At 58.7% G+C, this 17,334-nt stretch overlaps 3 protein-coding genes across 3 annotated transcripts; 1 reads left to right on the top strand and 2 right to left on the bottom strand.

Moving 5' to 3' along the window:
• Window positions 1-1,725: 1,725 nt before the first annotated feature.
• SURF6 (surfeit 6) lies at window positions 1,726-5,898 on the bottom strand. Its single transcript, XM_079707103.1, has 5 exons — window positions 5,790-5,898; window positions 4,251-4,448; window positions 3,603-3,691; window positions 2,414-2,617; window positions 1,726-2,325 (listed from the first exon to the last, which is right to left on the bottom strand). Exons 1-5 carry the CDS (start codon window positions 5,881-5,883, stop codon window positions 1,846-1,848), a joined length of 1,065 nt encoding a protein of 354 aa, XP_079563229.1. The 5' UTR covers window positions 5,884-5,898; the 3' UTR covers window positions 1,726-1,845.
• A 1,113-nt stretch (window positions 5,899-7,011) lies between these two features.
• MED22 (mediator complex subunit 22) lies at window positions 7,012-13,636 on the bottom strand. Its single transcript, XM_079707001.1, is given in 7 exon segments — window positions 7,012-7,788; window positions 10,252-10,460; window positions 11,218-11,298; window positions 12,281-12,328; window positions 12,330-12,407; window positions 12,771-12,922; window positions 13,542-13,636. Coding segments are annotated over 6 exon segments (729 nt in total). The 5' UTR covers window positions 12,894-12,922; window positions 13,542-13,636; the 3' UTR covers window positions 7,012-7,598.
• A 146-nt stretch (window positions 13,637-13,782) lies between these two features.
• RPL7A (ribosomal protein L7a) lies at window positions 13,783-17,280 on the top strand. Its single transcript, XM_079705943.1, has 8 exons — window positions 13,783-13,791; window positions 14,348-14,468; window positions 15,038-15,187; window positions 15,489-15,629; window positions 15,826-15,905; window positions 16,226-16,356; window positions 16,876-16,945; window positions 17,118-17,280. The coding sequence occupies exons 1-8, from the start codon at window positions 13,789-13,791 to the stop codon at window positions 17,220-17,222; spliced, it is 801 nt and encodes a 266-aa protein (XP_079562069.1). The 5' UTR covers window positions 13,783-13,788; the 3' UTR covers window positions 17,223-17,280.
• Window positions 17,281-17,334: the final 54 nt, after the last annotated feature.

Raw genomic sequence — 17,334 nt, forward strand, 5'->3', positions numbered from 1 at the left:
ATTCGGGAGTACCTGCTGGGTGCAGGGAGAGTGGGACAACAGGATCCTGGAATGAGGTGCTAGGTCAAGCAAGAAGGCAGGAAGTTGTGCTGCACGATGCAATCACTTCCTAAGATGTATAACCAGGAACAGATACACACAAGCACACTTTGAAGGCTATAAAGTGCTTTTGGCACTGCCTTAGCTGTGGCCCACAAATTTTAACGCACAGCACTTTCATCACCTTTCAGTCCTAAACATTCTCTAACATCCACTAGGGATTATTACTCTTTGACTCACAGGTAATTTATTTGTTTTTTTTTTTTTTTTTTGTGGTATGTGGGCCTCTCACCATTGTGGCCTCTCCCGTTGCGGAGCACAGGCTCCGGACGCGCAGGCTCAGTGGCCATGGCTCACGGGCCCAGCCGCTCCGCGGCATGTGGGATCTTCCCGGACCGGGGCACAAACCCGTGTCCCCTGCATCGGCAGGCGGACTCTCAACCACTGCGCCACCAGGGAAGCCCTCACAGGTAATTTAGAAGTGTGTTTTTAAACTTCCAAACAGGAAACTTTAACAATTACCTCTGAAGTTTTTTAATTGTTCTATGGCCAGATACGATGCCGACGCTTTGAAATATGACTTGCTTTATGGACTAGGAGGTGGTCAGTTTTCACCACTGTTCCATGTGTGCTTGAGATACATACTGTTTTTTTTTTTTTTTTTAATTTTTTGCTGCATCCCGAGGCATGTGGGATCTTAGTTCCCTGACCAGGGATCAAACCCACACCCCCTGCATTGGAAGCACAGAGTCCTAACCACCGGACTACCAGGGAAGTCCCAGTACACACTATTTTTTAGATACACTGTTCTGTGTGTGTCCGTCAGATCAAGCTTACAAATGCTCTCGTCGAAACCTTCCCTATGCATCAGATTTTGTCTGCTTGGTGTATCAATTGCTAACGGAGATGTTAACAATCTCCCACTTTGGTTTGTGAACTGATTTCTCCGTGTAGTGGGTCCGTTTCTGCTGGCAGATGTGAAGCTGCTCCTGGTGCAGGGCTGTTCTACCTTCCAGGTAATCTGCACCCCTTTCATTACGTGGCGACTTTTTAACCTCTCTACTAGTGCCTTTTACCTTCAAGTCTTCATCTTATAATACAACCACACCAGCTTCCTTTTGGTTACCATCTGTTTCTTAACCGGAGTTTAGTCAAAAGAATTTTATTAACAGTTTTACTGAAATATAATCCACATACCATAAAATTCATTGAGTTTTGTCCCGTGCATTCATCCTGGCTGCCTGCGGGCTTGGACTTAACTGTGCCTCTGACTGTGCACCCTCCATTGGCCTCGCTCGGTTCTAGGTTTTACTCTTTCTCTCCTGCCTCCCCCTAGATCGATAACTGTCCACCCCACTCCCCTGTTCTTCCTGCTAGGTCACTGTTTCTTTTAGTGGTGACCTTAGGATTTTTAATGTGCATGTTTACCTTAAATTCTAGGTTTCACCCACCTTAGAAATTAACTTCGAATAACTCAATTCCAGGCAGCCTGAGGACGGCCCCGCCGTCTCCCAGTTACCGAGCCCATCAACTCCACTCCAACGCAGGCCACAGGAGCTGGCTGGGTTTTGTCCTTCCCAAGTGAGTTTGGGGCAGACACAGCAGTTCCCGCTCCTGTGAACACGGGGGAGGAAGAGGGCGCCAGGGAAGCCCCCCCAAGACGCCCCCTCCCTCCTCGCCCCCCACCCCGCAACTTTCAGGGAGCGTTCTGGCCTCACAAGAGCCTGGAGCCCGGAGGTGGGTCGCCCCTCCCCCAGATCCGAAGGCTCTCAAGCACGCGGCGGCGTCCGCTCTCCGCCGGGACCCTCAGGCCAGGCCGGCCCGCTCCAGGTCCTGGGGCAGGATGCGGCCCTTCCTGCGGGCCTTCTCCAGGCGCCGCTCGGCCCGGGCCGCCTTCTTCCTGCGCAGGTTCTGCCGCCGCCTGTCCTGCCGCTGCTGCATCTTCCCCAGCACGTGCGCCGTGCGCTTCTCCCACGCGCGCTGCCGCTGCGCCCGCCGCTTCTCCTTGCGCTTCAGGGCCTCCTGCAGCAGGCGCTCGTCGTCGCGGATCTTCACGCCCTCGGCCTTGTACAGCAGGTTGGTCCACTGCATCTTGGCCTCGAGCTCCCGGGCCTGGCCCGCGTCCTGGTCCCGCAGCTCCTCCAGCCGGGCCCGCCGCGCCTGCAGGCGCTCCAGCAGCTGCCGGTAGTTCCTGCCCGTCAGCGGCGTCAGGTTCCCCTTCAGCCTCTGCCTCTTCTCCTTCCTGCGCTGGGCCTTGCTGCCCGGCTCCTCCTCACTCACCTCCACCTCCGGGGAAGAGGGCGATGTGAGCCGAGCGCCGCTGCCCGCCCGCCCGGGGCCCGCCTGCCGGCCGCGCGGGTCTCGCGGGTCTCACCTTATTGAACAGCAGCCCCGGCCGGGCCTGCGCCTCCTCGTGCGGCGCCTCGGGAGGCGGCTCGGCGGCCTGCGCCCCCTCGAGGGCCTCGGCCGCCTTCTCCTTCGCTCTCATTTCCCTGCGCTTCCTCTTCTTCCGGTCGCGCTCCTGCTTCCTCCGGCGTCTCTTCTCCGAAGCGGCGGGAGACAACTCCTTGGCGCTGCCCTGCGGCGCAAGCAGGCGCTCACTCATGAGGTCCTCCCAACCGCGGGGCCCCCGGCCTGGCACATGGAATCAGGGCAGGAAAAAGGGCCCGCCACGTGCAGCGTTCCACCCGGAGGGGACCTGGCACCCAAAGTGCACCCAAAACAAGGACAAGGGGACCCCACGAGAACCATGCCTTCCGGATCCCAGGCATCTACCATACTAGGGCACTTCCCAAACATGGTGCCTCTAAGTCTCCCCAATGACCCAGTAAGGGACATGTGGTCCTCCATCATTTCAGAGACAAGGATAGGGGGCTTAGCCAAGGCCACCACCCAGATCTTGGCGTTGGCTCAGAACACTGCACCTGTACAGACCACTGCACGATTCCGACCCCTGTGGGGCAGACAAGAGCGCTCTGGACCACGGCAGGAAGGCAGGGCCCTCGGGCCTGTCCCCACACAGCAGGAGGCTTGGGGGAGGGCCCCAGGAAAACGGGGGTGGGGGTGGCGATGCCATCCGCGCTGAGGCTGGCTGAGGCCCTGGAGCGTCCCATGGCTGTCACCTCGGGCTGGTCACCTCATCTCAGGCCCTGGCTTACCTCACAGGGCCGTCGTGCATTTAGACGGACAAACGTGCAGGAATTGTCGCCCAGTGTGGGTGTGTTAGCAAAGGCAGCTTTCCCTGAGGGAAGAAGCTGAGCCTCTCTCCAAGGCCGCAGGACAGAAGAGCCAGAAGCTCAGCATGGCCAGCAGGAGGGGGACCCTGGGGACCGAGCTCCCCAAGATGACAAGAACTACACCTGACCTCTTGCCGAACAGAGCTGCCGAGGCCCTGGCAGCACCCGCTGCAGGGGCGGGAACAGGGGCTGAGCCCCGCCCCACACCTGCCCTGTCAGCTCCATAACAGCTGGCAGAGCTGGGGCCGACCTCAGCAAGCACCTGGGCGTCTCCTCTCCAGGCAGGTGCGGAAACCGCCACAGCACCCAGAGGTCTCCTCCACCTACCTGGCCCCGCGCCTCCCGGATCTTCTCATGCAGGCGCTGCCGCAGAACGTCCAAGGCAAATAAAGAGCCAGGCTCACTGGCCAGGCCATCTGCAAAGAAGCAGTCAAGAGGACCAAAAGGAGACTCCCCCACCCCCCGACCTTCCTGTGCCCTCCCCAAGGGCCCAGCTTCGAAGCCTGAGTCTCCATACACTGGCCCCCTCCAGTGACCACTCGTGGAGCTGCAGGTCAGTTCCAGTAAATTCTACCCTACCTCTTCAAGCTGGATTGGCCTCCAGGACAGGACATCCTCATGAAGTGCGGCCCAAACCCATCTCCCACTTCTTCCAACTTCTGCAGTGACCCCCAGACCCAAAGGCAGCTGTCACAACACTACTTCAGAGACGTGAGGGCAGTAAAGCTCTTCAAGTCAAGCTGCTCTAGGACCTCAGTGGGACATGGTCTTGCCCCTCGCCATCCCAGTTACTATGTGGCCTGGAACTACTGTGCACTTCCTGAGATTCCCATCCACCCACAGGAGCCCCATGATCTGTCCTCTGAAAACGCGTTCTTCGGGAAGTCTCACACTATCTGATCATGCCGGTACGACCAGAGAGGACCACTTTTGTATCTGTCCCAGATCCCAGTCGACCCTGCCCACCCTCCTCACCCGCAGGGGCCCCAGTGGAGCTGGAGGCCTCGTCCTCTTTCTCCTTGGCTGCCACTGGCGTCCTGGCTTGAGACTTCTCCGCAGGGGCCTGGGCCTTGGGTTCTGCAGCCTTCTCCTTCCGCTCCCGGGATTTCTTCTGTGCTCTCTTCCTCTTCTTTTTGGGGGGCCCAGCAGCTTCTGAGACTTGAGTTTTGCCAGCTGAAACACAAAATGAGAGAAGGCTGCCACCCCAATCCCTGTGACCCATTCAACAGGTAGGCAGGTCTTGCAAAGGCTTTGGTCCTAGAAGAATGCCAAAAGCCAGTCAGGATGGGGGATACGGAGACCCTCATCTGTTGAGCTCAGAACCACAAACTTCCTAGAAAGCAGACTAGCCACACTCATCAAAACCCTGAAAAACATCCACACGCTGACCCAGCAGTCTGCTTGTGAGAACTCATTCTGGGTATGCAGAAAGATGTGGCCTCAGAATGTTCATCATAACATCCTTTTTTGAGTGAAAAACTAGGAAAACCTAAATATCCATCTACAATGACAGTGATGGCACTGCCACAAAACAAACTATGATGTACGCAACAAAAAATAATGGCATAGGCTTTCACTTTAACAGATTGAGAGGGAATATCTCTGACGGTCCATTGGTTAAGCACTCCGCGCTCTCAATGCCGAGGGCCTGGGTTCAATCCGTGGTCGGGGACCTAAGATCCCACAAGTGTGTGTGTGTGGGGGGGGCAGAAGATGTTTACATTCTAAAAGGAAAGTGAGAATTGAGTACACAAAGTAGGAGCCAAACTGTTTCAGTGAGAAATACTCAGAAAAAGTTTTAGAAAGACACAAATCTAACTAGTAACTGAGTGATGAAAAAATTCACTTGACTTCATTTTTCTACGATGAACATATTTTCCGTGTATAAAAAGAAAAGGTCGTTTTCCCTCTGGTAGGTCCATGGCAGACGTTTCCACTCTCCCCTCCTCTGCGCCAGGACAGGCCAGTTATTGTGTTTCACCTACTTGTGTATCTGCCTCCTGAGGGGGCCCTTGTCACCACTGCCGTGTAAACTCCCTTTAACAGAAGCCATCTTCTTCCTTCTCCCCACACCACCACCAGGCCCATAGTAATGTGCTGAAAAAGTAATTTTTTTATCATCATTCATACCTGTCTTCCCACCCAGCGTGGAGAGCTGGCTAAGCCTGTTCACGATGCCCCACGGCAGAGCAACCATTCCACGGGGTCACCTCCTCCAAACCCCGGCCGAGCTTCCAGCCCGGAGGGCGCACAGCTGAATCCCTCAGACTCCCAGACGGATGCCCCCAACGAGCAAGGGAAATGGCGTTGCCTTTAAGCATCCCTTACAATACTTCCCTCTAGTATTTCACACGCTTGTTTCACGCATCTACGTGTCTACTCCACCTGAAGGCTACTCAGGTGCGGTGTGGGGCACACACTGACCTCCGCCGCGGAGGGGAGTGGGGACGCTTGGGGGTGGAGGGGCGCCCCCTTCTGAAGCCCTCCCAGTCCCGGCCGGGGGCTGAGCTTTACCCGACTTGCGCTTCTGTGGCTCGGGGCTGGGCTGGGAGCAGATCTTCTTGGCCAGACTCTGCAGGTAGGCGTCCTTCGCGAGCAGAGAAGCCATGGCTGGAGGTTCGGGGGTCGGGCAGGGCTCGCTCCGGGGTCCTCCTCGCGGGGAGGAGAGCCGGGGTGCAACGTCCCGCGCCGGCACCGGCAGCCCCAGACACATACACTGACCCCAGCTGGCGCTACCCTCTCCCCTTCCGCAGCGCTCGCCAGCAACCAGCACGTGGGCAGGCGCGGCCGGCCGAGCGCCGAGCAGCCAACGCGCGACGATCGATTAACCAGGTGGCTCCACCGGAAGAGGGGCGGGGGGGCGGGGCGCAGAGCATTATGGGGCGGGGGCGGGGACCGCGCCCGGCGCACAGTAGGTGCTCGGTACCGTAGGGGCGACAGGAACAGATCGGCAGTAACTCAGTCCTCTGGGAGCTCAGACCCCAAGTGGAAGCTGGCGAGACCGCGTTCGTTCAGAAAGGACTGCGCGCCGGGCAGGTTCCAAGGCCCCGGGGTACAAGCGGCGAAGAAAACATGCAGCAGTGTCCTCATCAAGTTTATGTTTCAGTGGTGACTGGTAATAAATTCAGAGTGACGTGGCGGGTCGTGGGCTGTCATGTCCTCCGTACACTGGGACGGTGATCTCCCTCTGGGAAGGAGATAAAGCACGCCGGTGACAGGGCTTGGGATTGATGTCCCGGCTCTTCTGGGGTGACACCCGCCTCCCGCTTCTCAGGTGAGCCTGGCTCCAGGCACTGGGCCTAGCGTTCCACCTGGGTTGAGTCCGGGACCTCCCACTTCACTTCCCAGCTCCATGACCATGAGCACAGCACTACAACCCCTTCCAAGCCTGTGGTCGCCCCCCACCACGAGATGCCAATAACGAGCACCGACTCGGGGTGCAACCAGAGGCACGCCGCCTAGGCCACGTGATATGCAATAATGGCAGCTTTTCACGCATTCACCAAACATTAGGGCCCTTCTAAGTCCTAGACAGCTCTTTCTAGGCAATGGAAATGCAGCCATGACTCCAAGCTGACAAAGCCCCTGCTTGCCCAGAGCCCCCGTGGGGAGAAGGCTGACCTGGAGCCCAGTGTTGTCCAGGCAGAGCCCAGGGGCTGTTTGCCGACGGCCACGGAGACCGAGGGTGGTCCAAAACTGATCGGGGCTGAGCAAGAAAAGGAACCAACCAAAGCAAAAGGGTGGAGCTGGTTTTATTCAACAGTCTCACTACAAAAATAACCAAAATGTGTGCAGCAGCGGAATTAGGAAGGACCCTACCTGACTTCTGCAAGAGTGGGCAGCCCCCTTTCCCCACAGCCCTGCAGGGGCAGTCAGCTAGCGCAGGGCAAGGTAGCGGGCAGAGGTCTGCATGGGGGCCCGGCCTTGGCTAGTACTGGCCACTCTGAGCACTTGCATCCCCCACTGTAAACACCACACTCAGGTCAGGTCTCCCAAGGCTGGGCATCCTCCCTGCCCCGCCGTTAGGTCCTCAACGGGACAAGCTATCCTGGAAACTTCCTGCCAGCCAGCCAGCCAGGAAGGTAGCAAATAAGAGGTGACGACAAGAGAAAGGATGGGCCACCCCGGCATGGCTGGGGGTACTGCTTTCCCCCAACACTCCTAGGTGGGCTGTCCCTGGGCTGACGCGGTTCCAAAGAGGCCACGGCGGCTCCCCAAGTGGGCCCCAAGGCTGAAGGGAGTTGAGGCTGTGGTGGGCCCAGAGGGGAGCACTGGATTTCATTCCTAAGGTCTAGGGGCCTGGGGAGAGGAGCCCTGGGAGGCTCAGGCGTGCTCCGTGGGGCCGGGGCCACTGGTGTGGGAGTGGGCAGGGGCTGCAGCCTGCAGGGGGCCAGCACTGGGCTCCGGGGACGCCGGCAGAGGGACTGAGAGGCCGTCAGCGGAGTCTGTGTCGAGGTCCAGCCTCCAGTAAGCTTCACACAGAGGCAGATCATTAGCTTCGCAAAGACTTGAGCTTTTCCACCACCAGAAACCCAGGGAGAGACAGGAGCAGGAAGTGAGGGAAGCCAGGGAGGGAAAGCGAGACAGAAGCAGAGTTAAGGAAACACAGACCACACCCCAGGCCTGCCTTCCCCTCCTCTCCTCGGTGCTGGCCCCTCTGTCAAGCGGCCTGGCTGAGGGCGAGGCGCGGGCAGCTGCCCCTGCTTCCGGGTCCTCCGGAGAATCCGAAAGGGAGCCTTCTGGGACCAGCCACCAGCAGGCTGTGACCTCGGCTGGTCCCTTCCACTGACCAACCGGTGTCCCTCCTGCCAAGTGGCATCCCTAGTCCCCGCCGCCACCTCCTGTCCTGGCTCCAGCTGCCTTCCTCCCGCAGGGAGCTGCCAGCCTAGCCACACGCTCCCACCAGCTGCAGCAACCAGCGTCCAGAGCTCGCTATGGCCTCCTCGGTCCCGACACTTTGCAAGGCCCCTGAGGGCAGAGAGCCTGTCGTCCTTCTGGGTCTGGCCCTGGCTGGGACTGAGCCTGAATGGGGCGGCAGTTAGGAGCAGAGGCCCTGGTGCTGTGTGTGACCTCAGACAGGCCCCCGGCCCCTTGGACTCAGTCTCCCGTCTCTAATATGGGGGCAGCAGGGCCGGCCTCTCAGGGCGAGGACGCAGGTGAAGGGCACGGCCCGTGAAGGTTGTCAAGGGGGCGACTAGAGCGTGTCCCGCCCCCACACCTGTCTCGCTGGCTTTCTCCCGAATCCTGCCCCGCCTCTCGCTCCCGCCCTTGCTCCTGCCCTCAGCGTTCAGTCTCAGAAACCATCCTGGACACGGAGCGGAGTCTCAAGGAGAGTGGAGGGCAAGAGGCCGAGAAAGAGCAAATCGTGAGCAGAAAGCAGGGGAGCGAGCGTGGAGATGGGGGTGCAGGCAGCCGGGGCGCACAGGGAGGACGGGGAACGGGCTGAGCGCTGGTGGCCCGGGTTGGGGGCCGAGCAGGGAGGGGCTGACAGCCCGCGGGCCCAGCCTCAGCCGAGCCCCAGCCACTTACAGGCATTTACAGACGAGAGAGGAACTCAGCCTCTTGAGGCACCGGGAACAGCGGGAAGGGACCCCAGGCCGGACCAGAAACCCCTCTGGGTGAACCAGAGACTGCCGGGCCCAGAGCCAGGACGCGAGGAGCCTGGGTTCCCCTGCAGCCCTGCCCCTCTGGCCCTCAGCCTCAAGAGGCAGGGCTGCATTGCTGGCCTGCAGCTGCTCAGTCCAGGGGCCTGGCCCTTGGGGGCAGCAGGGGGACAAACACAGGGACACAGGGGACAAGCAGGGCTGTGAGCAAGGTCCCCAGCAGGGTCTGAAACCCCCCAGGGACCCCTCTCTTGGGACCCCTCTCTGAAGGCCTGGTATGTAGGAGGCACCCGCCGCATGTCTGCTGGGCCGTGGGTATCAGGGACTAGAGAAGGCCCCAGGACCCTCTGGAAGAGGCTAGACCACTCCCTCTGGGCAGTGACACTCCGTCCCTTCCCACAAAGGCCAAGATGGGCGGGGACCATGAGGGGTGGCACTGAGTCCAGCGCAGTGAAACCAAGCCGCAGACCACTGGCTCTGGGCGTCTGTGGCCCCAGCATGGCCGCCACGGGACAGAAAGGAGCACTGAAAATCCATGACAGGAAGGACACATTTGTCAGGCAAGGGCGAGAGGGGGTGTGGACTCCATGTCTGCTGGACCGAGTCTCGATCTTTCCAAGCTAATGGGGACGGAGATGTGGGGTCTCTCCAGCCTCAGTTCCCCCAAACGTAAATTACACCTGGACTCTGATTTCTCAGGGCCCCTCCAGCTCAAACCGCCTCAGGTCTCAGGATTCTAAGTGGCCACAGGAGGGCTGGGGTGACAGGTCTTGCTCCTGCTGTATCCCTGGGGCTCAGCATGGGCCTGGCATGTAGGAGGGCTGTGGTCTGTGAACAAGGCTGAGCTGAATGGGGGCTCAGTGGTCCAAGTTCCCAGGCCTGGCTTTCAAGGCCATCCTCTGCTTGGGTTTTCTCCTCCTTCCCAGAAGCCCCCACCCCTGACACACACGGTGGGTATTCAGTGACACCCATATGGAACTGCATCCCTGGGCAAGCACTGGAGTCCTGGACATGAGCCATGGGTGGCCAAGAGAGCTAGCCCCACCTTGGCTGGAATGTTTAGGTATTGCTTAGACAGCTAAGAGGGACAGACAAGCCCCCAGACAGAAATGCTGGCTTGGTCCTCCCAACCCTTGAGGTTCTGTGATTTTCATCCTGATGCCCAGGCCCCGGTAGACGGCGTAGGTTGTCTGTAGATCAAACGCTCTGACCATGAGGTCTCCTCTGAAACCCGGGCAAAGGGCTCTGTTGCCAAGACCAGGAAGGATTTGGAAAAACAGGACCTTCGGGCTGCCAGGTGGGGCTGGGCCACCCCTGCTGGCCGGGCCCAGGTCCACAGGTCCGCTCCGCGCGGGGTCCAGCCCTATTTGTACCTGGACGAGTAACACTCCTCCTCCAGCTCGTAGAGGTCTATGGAGACCTCGTCCCGCAGGGTGGTGAGCTTCCGGTCACACTCCTCCTGCAGAGCTCGCAGCTGCTGGTTGCGCTGGTCGATGGCCTCATTCACCGACGGGAAGTCGTTGAGGATGAGGAACTGCTTGAGGTCGGACACCAGCTTCATCAGGGACTCGCCGGCTCGGACCTGCGATGATGGGGACGGGGCAGCACAGTGAGGGACAGCCTGCCTCCGCGTGCCTGATGCTGGGTAAGCAGTGGCCTCAGCTGCCTCACCTGCAAACTGGGGCCACGGCACGAACATAGGGTCACTGTGAGAAGTGAGGGAACTAGAGCGTAAGCTACGGGGGGGCGGGGGGGGCAGGGTCCCTGGCACCAAGGCAGGTGCCGTCCACCCCCCAGGCCCCACACGCCCCTGGCCTCTGCCTTCTGCTCCTGCTGCTTTGATCGCCAATCTCACGTGTTATTCAAGCACACGTTCTGCTTCTCAAAACCTCGGACCCCAGATCAAACTACCATCCCATTCAACCTCCTGCCCTGCCTTCCTGGGGAGCAGCACATCTGCCAGCTGGGGGGGGATTCCTTTAGGACCTCGTCCTGCGCCTTTTCATCCGGGGGCACAGACCTATGGAAATCCTTGGTTGCCCTGCTCGTTCTGTGACATCGAAAGGGATCAAAATGCACGTCCCGTTTCATCTGGCCATTTGCTTCCCGCACTTATAAAGAATCTTCAGCGAGGAAGGGGTGACCTCTTTCTAACCACCGCCCAGCACTCCACAGGATGGCCGTGGCCGGCTACCTGCCAGCCCCTTATGCGGCTGCCGTGGACAGCCCTCCTCTCGAGCGGAGTCTCCTGAGAAGTGGTTTGCCCCCCACCCAGGGAACCCCAGTGGGGACCACAAGGTTCCTGGAGCCCGGGCTGTCCCCTCCACCTGGTGACTCACGATGTTGGCGGCTCGCACGTGCATCTCGTAATTATCCTGCTCGCCCTGAGTGGCCCTTGACACCTGCGTCTCGTCCTCAATCTGGAGGGCAAACAAGAAAGCCTAGAATGGGCAGGCGCCCCGGCCCTCAGGCACCTGGCAGTGGCGGCATGACCGCACTCACCACACCCGGTGGCCTATCATGCCCTCTGCGCACCGGGCACTGCCAACCAGACCTCAGGCCGTGTGCACCGTCATCCCCTCTAGCTCTATTCTAAGGAGATGACAGGCACCTTCACCAGGACCAGTGGGTACCTAAGTACACCAGCCGCTGTGCCAGGTGCGGGGAGGTGTTGATGCTGTCTTTTTTGGGGAATGGAGTCCTGTTCAGCACAGGCTGAATCCCTAGCTCAGGCGCTCACTGACCTGCTAAATGGATCAATAAAACGACAATGTATTTTTTTAAGTGACCATTTACCGAGTACTTCCTGGGTGCCAGGCACTGTATTAAGCACTTGACCGTCATCTTAGGAAACTCACAGAAGCCTGGACCGCCATCCCTGGTTTACAGGTGGGTAAACCTGAGGCCGGGACAGACCTGAGCACACTCAAGGTGTCTCAGGCAGTAAATGGCAGAGCCAGGAGTCCTGCCCCGCCTGTAGCCTGTTAGGCTGCTAACTGTCCCAACCCACCCATCAGGCCAGGGTCCGGGCAGGGGTCAGGGCACCCTAAGCGGTTAGGAGCCAGACTTCCCGGGATCAAATCCCAGCCCTGCCAGTTATTAGCAGAATGACTTTGGGCAGGTTGGTAAGCCTTCTGAGCCTCAGTTTCCCCCTCTGAAGAGGGAGAGGAGAACAATGGTACCTGCCCCGTAGAGTTCTTGTGAAGATTAAATGGGACGGGACACAAAGGGCCCTCTCGGCTCGGCCTGACACGTGGTGAGCACTAAATAAACTCTAGCTTTCATCGTCACTCTCAATGCTCAAACAAGCCTTACAGGTCTGCAGCGGTCATGCAGAGATCCTGCCCCAATCCGGTCAGTGGGCTTGCCTGACCGGAACCAGACACTGACCACTCTACCCACCTGGGAGGCCTTCCCCAGCTTCTCTCTCTGACCGCGTGCGCTCGCGGTACGCGGTAGTGCCCACGGCAACCGCTTCACACAGATAAACTCCTCCAGTCATCACAAGGACCCTACGATGCAGGGGAAACTGAGGCATTGAGAAGTCAAGACCCCATCCAAGCCCTTGCTGCTAGTAAGTGATGCTGGACATTGGATCCTGGCAATGTGACTGGAGTCCCCTACAACTGCCTCACCAGGACCTGTAATTGGCCAGTTTATTTACCTGTTGACCTGTTTGTTATTGTCAATCCCCTTGTAGCTCTCCCAGATGTTTTCCCCACGGGGACAAGTGTTCACTGGTGTATCGCCATCACCTGGCCCGGAGCAGCCATGTTGAGTGGGTGCTGTTGAAAGCGGACACCCTGGCTCCGCGCACCACTGTCCACAATCTCTAGACCCTGCTACTTCCCTTGGTCTCAGAAGGGGCAGCAGACCGGCGGCCCCCACCCACCTTGGCGGTCTTGATGATCTCGGTGAAGTTGTCCATGATGGACTTGACGTCATCCTTGAGCCGCTTGTTGTAAGACTGCAACAGCGTCTCCTTACTTTGCGGCAGGGCTCTCTGCTGGGCCATGGCGGGGCGTCAGGCACGGCAGGGGGCACCTGGGACCCAGAGTCTGGTGTGAGCGAGCGAACCCCAGCCTCCCACCCTCCAGGCCGCCGCCTCGGCAGGACCCGCAGCTCCCCGGGGATTGCCTTTCTGCCAAACACACTCGTCCAAGCATCCGCACACAGTGCACTGCGGCGTCTCCTCCGGCCCGCGCCCCTTCCCCGGAACCCCGACGACACCCTGATGGGCTCCGGCGCAGCCTTCTCAGAGGCCCGGCCCACGCACGTCCCCCACCTGCCCTGGCCAGCCGCTTCCCCGCCAGCACTTCTGCCCTACTCCTCACCCGAGGAGCCGCTCGGATCCTACCCCTACCTGCTCCAAACGCACTTGGCCTTCACCCCCAATCCGCCGCCCTCGTCTCCACGCCGGGACCCCCGGGGGCCGCCCCACGAGACCTCTGGGCTCCTGCGCTCCGGTGTCTCTGCTGGCACCACCCTCCCGCCCCGCGCCAGGTGCCTCCGGGCTGCGCGTGCTCCGGTCCAGGTGGTCCCCCGACCGAACTCGCGGTTTTTAAGCCACTTTGGAGTAAATCGCACGAGAAGATCGCCGCCACCGCCGCCACGCCGCCCCAACGCCCACACCTGGTTCGCAGAGCCGGGGACCGGAGGGTACCTGGCCAGGGCGGGCTGGGGACGAGCGCGCGCCCCTCCGGAGAAGTCCCGGCTCCCCGGCGCCTCTCCGCACCCCTTTCCAGCAGCTCAGACCCGTCGTCCAGCTCTAGGCACAGCTCGCCGGGCGGGAGAAAGTTCTGTCGCTTTAAATCCGAAATCCCGCGCAGGCTTCAGTTCTCGCGATCTCTGAGGTCGCATACATATTACCCACAATTCCCTTTCCTTTCTTTCTCGGCCAACCGTTCAAGATGGTGAGTGTCTTTGGTCCCCGCGATGCTGGCTTTCGGATCCGGGCTCTATCCGCTGCCATCCTTCTCGAGGCGTGACCGCGCAGGGATCCCTCCACCGCCGAGCGCGAGAGGAGCCCCGCGGGGCCTCGCCTAGAGGCACTGGGGCCGCATAGACTCTTCGGCAGCCGGGCCGGGGGAGGAGGAGGATCTGGGGAGCGCAGCGCCGCCATGCGGGGCTCGAGGCTGACGGGGCCGAGGCGCTGCAGCGCCCCGGGGGCTCCTCAGTGTGTCTGCCTCTGCTGTTTGGAGCCCGCCGGACTCCGAAAGGGGCCGCGGGGCTGTCGAGGCTCGTGCAGATGATGTGAAAGAATATTTGCTATCTGAGTGATGGTGAGGACGTCCCTAACCACCAAGATCGCTGATGCACGAGCGGGGAGCGGTCGCCGGGCTCGCGGCGCCCGCGGCTGGGGCCCGATTTGCTCACGGGGATGCTTGGGGCCGGCTCGGGACCCACCTCTCTTCAGAGAGACTGTTGGGGAGGCGGCGGTTGAACTGGGTGTTTTTTTTTTTTGCCCAGCCGAAGGGAAAGAAGGCCAAGGGCAAGAAGGTGGCGCCGGCCCCTGCTGTGGTGAAGAAGCAGGAGGCCAAGAAGGTGGTCAACCCCTTGTTCGAGAAAAGGCCCAAGAATTTTGGCATTGGTGAGTGAGAGACGGGAAGGGTTGGAAACGGCTGCTTAAATGGTGTCTCCCAACGAGGAAAAGCAGTTGATTGAACAGAAGGCTGTGTCTTGGCCTTGTTAGAGTTCAGTGAGTTTGGAGTCGAGGCTGCTTGGATTGGGATTCTCGCGTTTCTGCCGCTTTCTAGCTGTGACCCGGCTCGGTTCTTAATCTCTCCCTGTGAGCGGGGGCAGTGACTGCGCATCCTTCGTGGCCGCGCTGTCTGAGCGTGTGGCCGTGTGGAGCCCAGATACCGGCCTTTGGGATTCAGCTTGGCCGTCAGGAAACTCGCTCTGCCAGAGCAGAGGCGATGGGACTGCGGTACTGACACACGCCTTGGCTGCTTGTTGAGTGAGGAGGGGTGTCGCTAGTGTCCCCTGTGATCCTAGGTGTTTGTGTGCAGGTGATGCAAAAGAACGTTTGCTGCCTGAGAGGTGGGGATGCCATTTTAAAGCACCGAGATCGCTGATGCACCTCCGCCCTTCTGAGTGGCCCTAAACACGAACTGGACGAGGCGTTTGAGCCTCACAGTGTTGCCCTTTACTTCTCAGGACAGGACATCCAGCCCAAAAGGGACCTCACTCGCTTCGTCAAGTGGCCCCGCTACATCCGCCTGCAGCGGCAAAGGGCCATCCTCTATAAGCGGCTGAAAGTGCCTCCCGCAATTAACCAGTTCACCCAGGCCCTGGACCGCCAAACAGGTGAGGTGCTGTGGCAGAAAAGCAACACGGGGAAGGGATTTCTTGGGCATGGTTGCCCCCTTTACTTGGACACTGGTAGTGCCGAGGCCTGTAACGGGGCAGTGGGTGTTTTCAGTACGTTAGTTTATTAAAACTTAGGATTCCTTGTCTAGTTTCCAGAACGTGATACACTGAAGAGATGACGTGTATGATCTGAGGTCTCTTGAACTGCAGTTGTATTCGGGACAGTGACCTAGCATTTGTCAGGGTTAAGTGACGTCATCTTTTGAACTGTGGACCTGAACTGGCGGTCTTTTTTCAGCTACTCAGCTGCTTAAGCTGGCCCACAAGTACAGGCCAGAGACAAAGCAAGAGAAGAAGCAGAGGTTGCTGGCCCGAGCTGAGAAGAAAGCTGCGGGCAAGGGGGATGTCCCCACCAAGAGGCCGCCTGTCCTGCGAGCAGGTGAGTGGGCCCCTCCTCGAAGAGGGTCAGTGCTGGGGCAGGCTCTTGGCCATGACGCGTGAAGTTCTTCACCTGGAATCACTGAAGCGTGAAGTCCGAGCTTTTTAACCCTGAGTCGTAGCGGGGCCCCCGGTACAAGGGCTTTTGTGCCCAGCAGCCCCACCCCTCTGCCACGCAGACTGATTGTATGTTCTAGGGGTTAATACTGTCACCACCTTGGTGGAGAACAAGAAGGCTCAGCTGGTGGTAATCGCACATGACGTGGATCCCATTGAGGTATGTGTGACTTGTTCTCAAGCACTGACTGCTGGACTTCGGTTGGTTGGGTCCTTGTTTGTACCAGGAAGATAGCTCAAAGCTAAATACTCGGCCTGGCAGAGGCCGTGGCAGGGTGGTGAGGACTGTCAGCTTTCCGTCCAAGGAAATCCTGACACGGGATCCACCTCGTGGCTATTGCAATGATGTGACACTCTCACTGAATTAAACCTTGAAGTACAAGTGCAGGAGCTTTTTAACCCTGAGCAGTTGCCACCACGTTAGCTTTTAAGTTACTGCTTTTGCTTGAGATACTCTCTAGAGCTAATGCTGTCTTCCAGCTGGTGGTTTTCCTGCCCGCCCTGTGCCGTAAGATGGGGGTTCCCTACTGCATCATCAAGGGCAAGGCCAGGCTGGGGCGTCTGGTCCACAGGAAGACCTGCACCACGGTGGCCTTCACACAAGTCAACTCGTAAGTGTGCAGTGTAGCCCAGAATTCCCAAGAATCACTAGGGGACAACCTTCCCCACCCCCAAGTTTGCTTAATTTCTCGGGACCTTAAAGACCAACCTTAAAAGAATACTTTTTTCGGGCTTCCCTGGTGGCGCAGGGTTTGAGAGTCCGCCTGCCAACGCAGGGGACGCGGGTTCGTGCCCCAGTCCGGGAGGAATCCCACATGCCGTGGAGCAGCTGGGCCCATGAGTCATGGCCGCTGAGCCTGTGCGTCTAGAGCCTGTGCTCCACAATGGGAGAGGCCACAACAGTGAGAGGCCCGCGTACCGCAAAAAAAAAAAAAAAAAAAAAAAAAAAAAAAAACTTTTCTGAACCTTTGCCGATGATGGTTATGAATTTCTTCACCTGAATAAACCATGTTGTCATGTTGTCATCTGAGGCAGAAGGTTTGTGTTGGAGCTAAAAAGGAAGTTGCTGCTGCTTTCTGGAAGGGTAACTGAGAGGCCAGTGACCCACATTTTTCTCTCTGCCTTGTTAGGGAAGACAAAGGTGCTCTGGCTAAGCTGGTGGAAGCCATCAGGACCAATTACAACGACAGATATGATGAGGTAGGTAGCACACTGGCACAGAACACTGTCTTCTGATAAGCTGCGTCTTTAGTCAGAAACTGCCTGGCGCTCAGCTCTTTCTGAGCAGTTGTATTTTCCCGTCAACTTGGAACAACCCAATAGAAGTGTGTGAAATGACCCGCCAAGCTGACCGCCTGTCTTCTTGTTACAGATCCGCCGTCACTGGGGAGGCAACATCCTGGGTCCCAAATCAGTGGCTCGCATCGCCAAGCTGGAAAAGGCAAAGGCCAAAGAACTGGCCACCAAACTGGGCTAAGTGTACACTATTGATTTTTCTGTACATAAAAATAATAATAAAAAAATCCTCTTCTTCAGCCAGTGTTGGGCATTTTGGGCTAAAAGTTTGGGACAGTGGCAAGTAAACCCTG

The sequence above is a fragment of the Hyperoodon ampullatus genome, assembly GCF_949752795.1.
Source record: "Hyperoodon ampullatus genome assembly, chromosome: 6".
Classification (NCBI taxonomy): domain Eukaryota; kingdom Metazoa; phylum Chordata; class Mammalia; order Artiodactyla; family Ziphiidae; genus Hyperoodon; species Hyperoodon ampullatus.

Excerpts from the sequence above, each read along its gene's own strand:
- SURF6 (XM_079707103.1), bottom strand. The coding sequence starts at position 5,883 with ATGGCTTCTCTGCTCGCGAAGGACGCCTACCTGCAGAGTCTGGCCAAG. Across the intron at positions 3,692-4,250 it reads CTCCACTGGGGCCCCTGCGG|ATGGCCTGGCCAGTGAGCCT; the intron begins GTGAGGAGGGTG and ends GCTTCTTTGCAG. Across the intron at positions 2,326-2,413 it reads CGGGGCTGCTGTTCAATAAG|GTGGAGGTGAGTGAGGAGGA; the intron begins GTGAGACCCGCG and ends TCTTCCCCGGAG.
- RPL7A (XM_079705943.1), top strand. Across the intron at positions 14,469-15,037 it reads GCCCAAGAATTTTGGCATTG|GACAGGACATCCAGCCCAAA; the intron begins GTGAGTGAGAGA and ends TTTACTTCTCAG. Across the intron at positions 15,188-15,488 it reads GGCCCTGGACCGCCAAACAG|CTACTCAGCTGCTTAAGCTG; the intron begins GTGAGGTGCTGT and ends GTCTTTTTTCAG.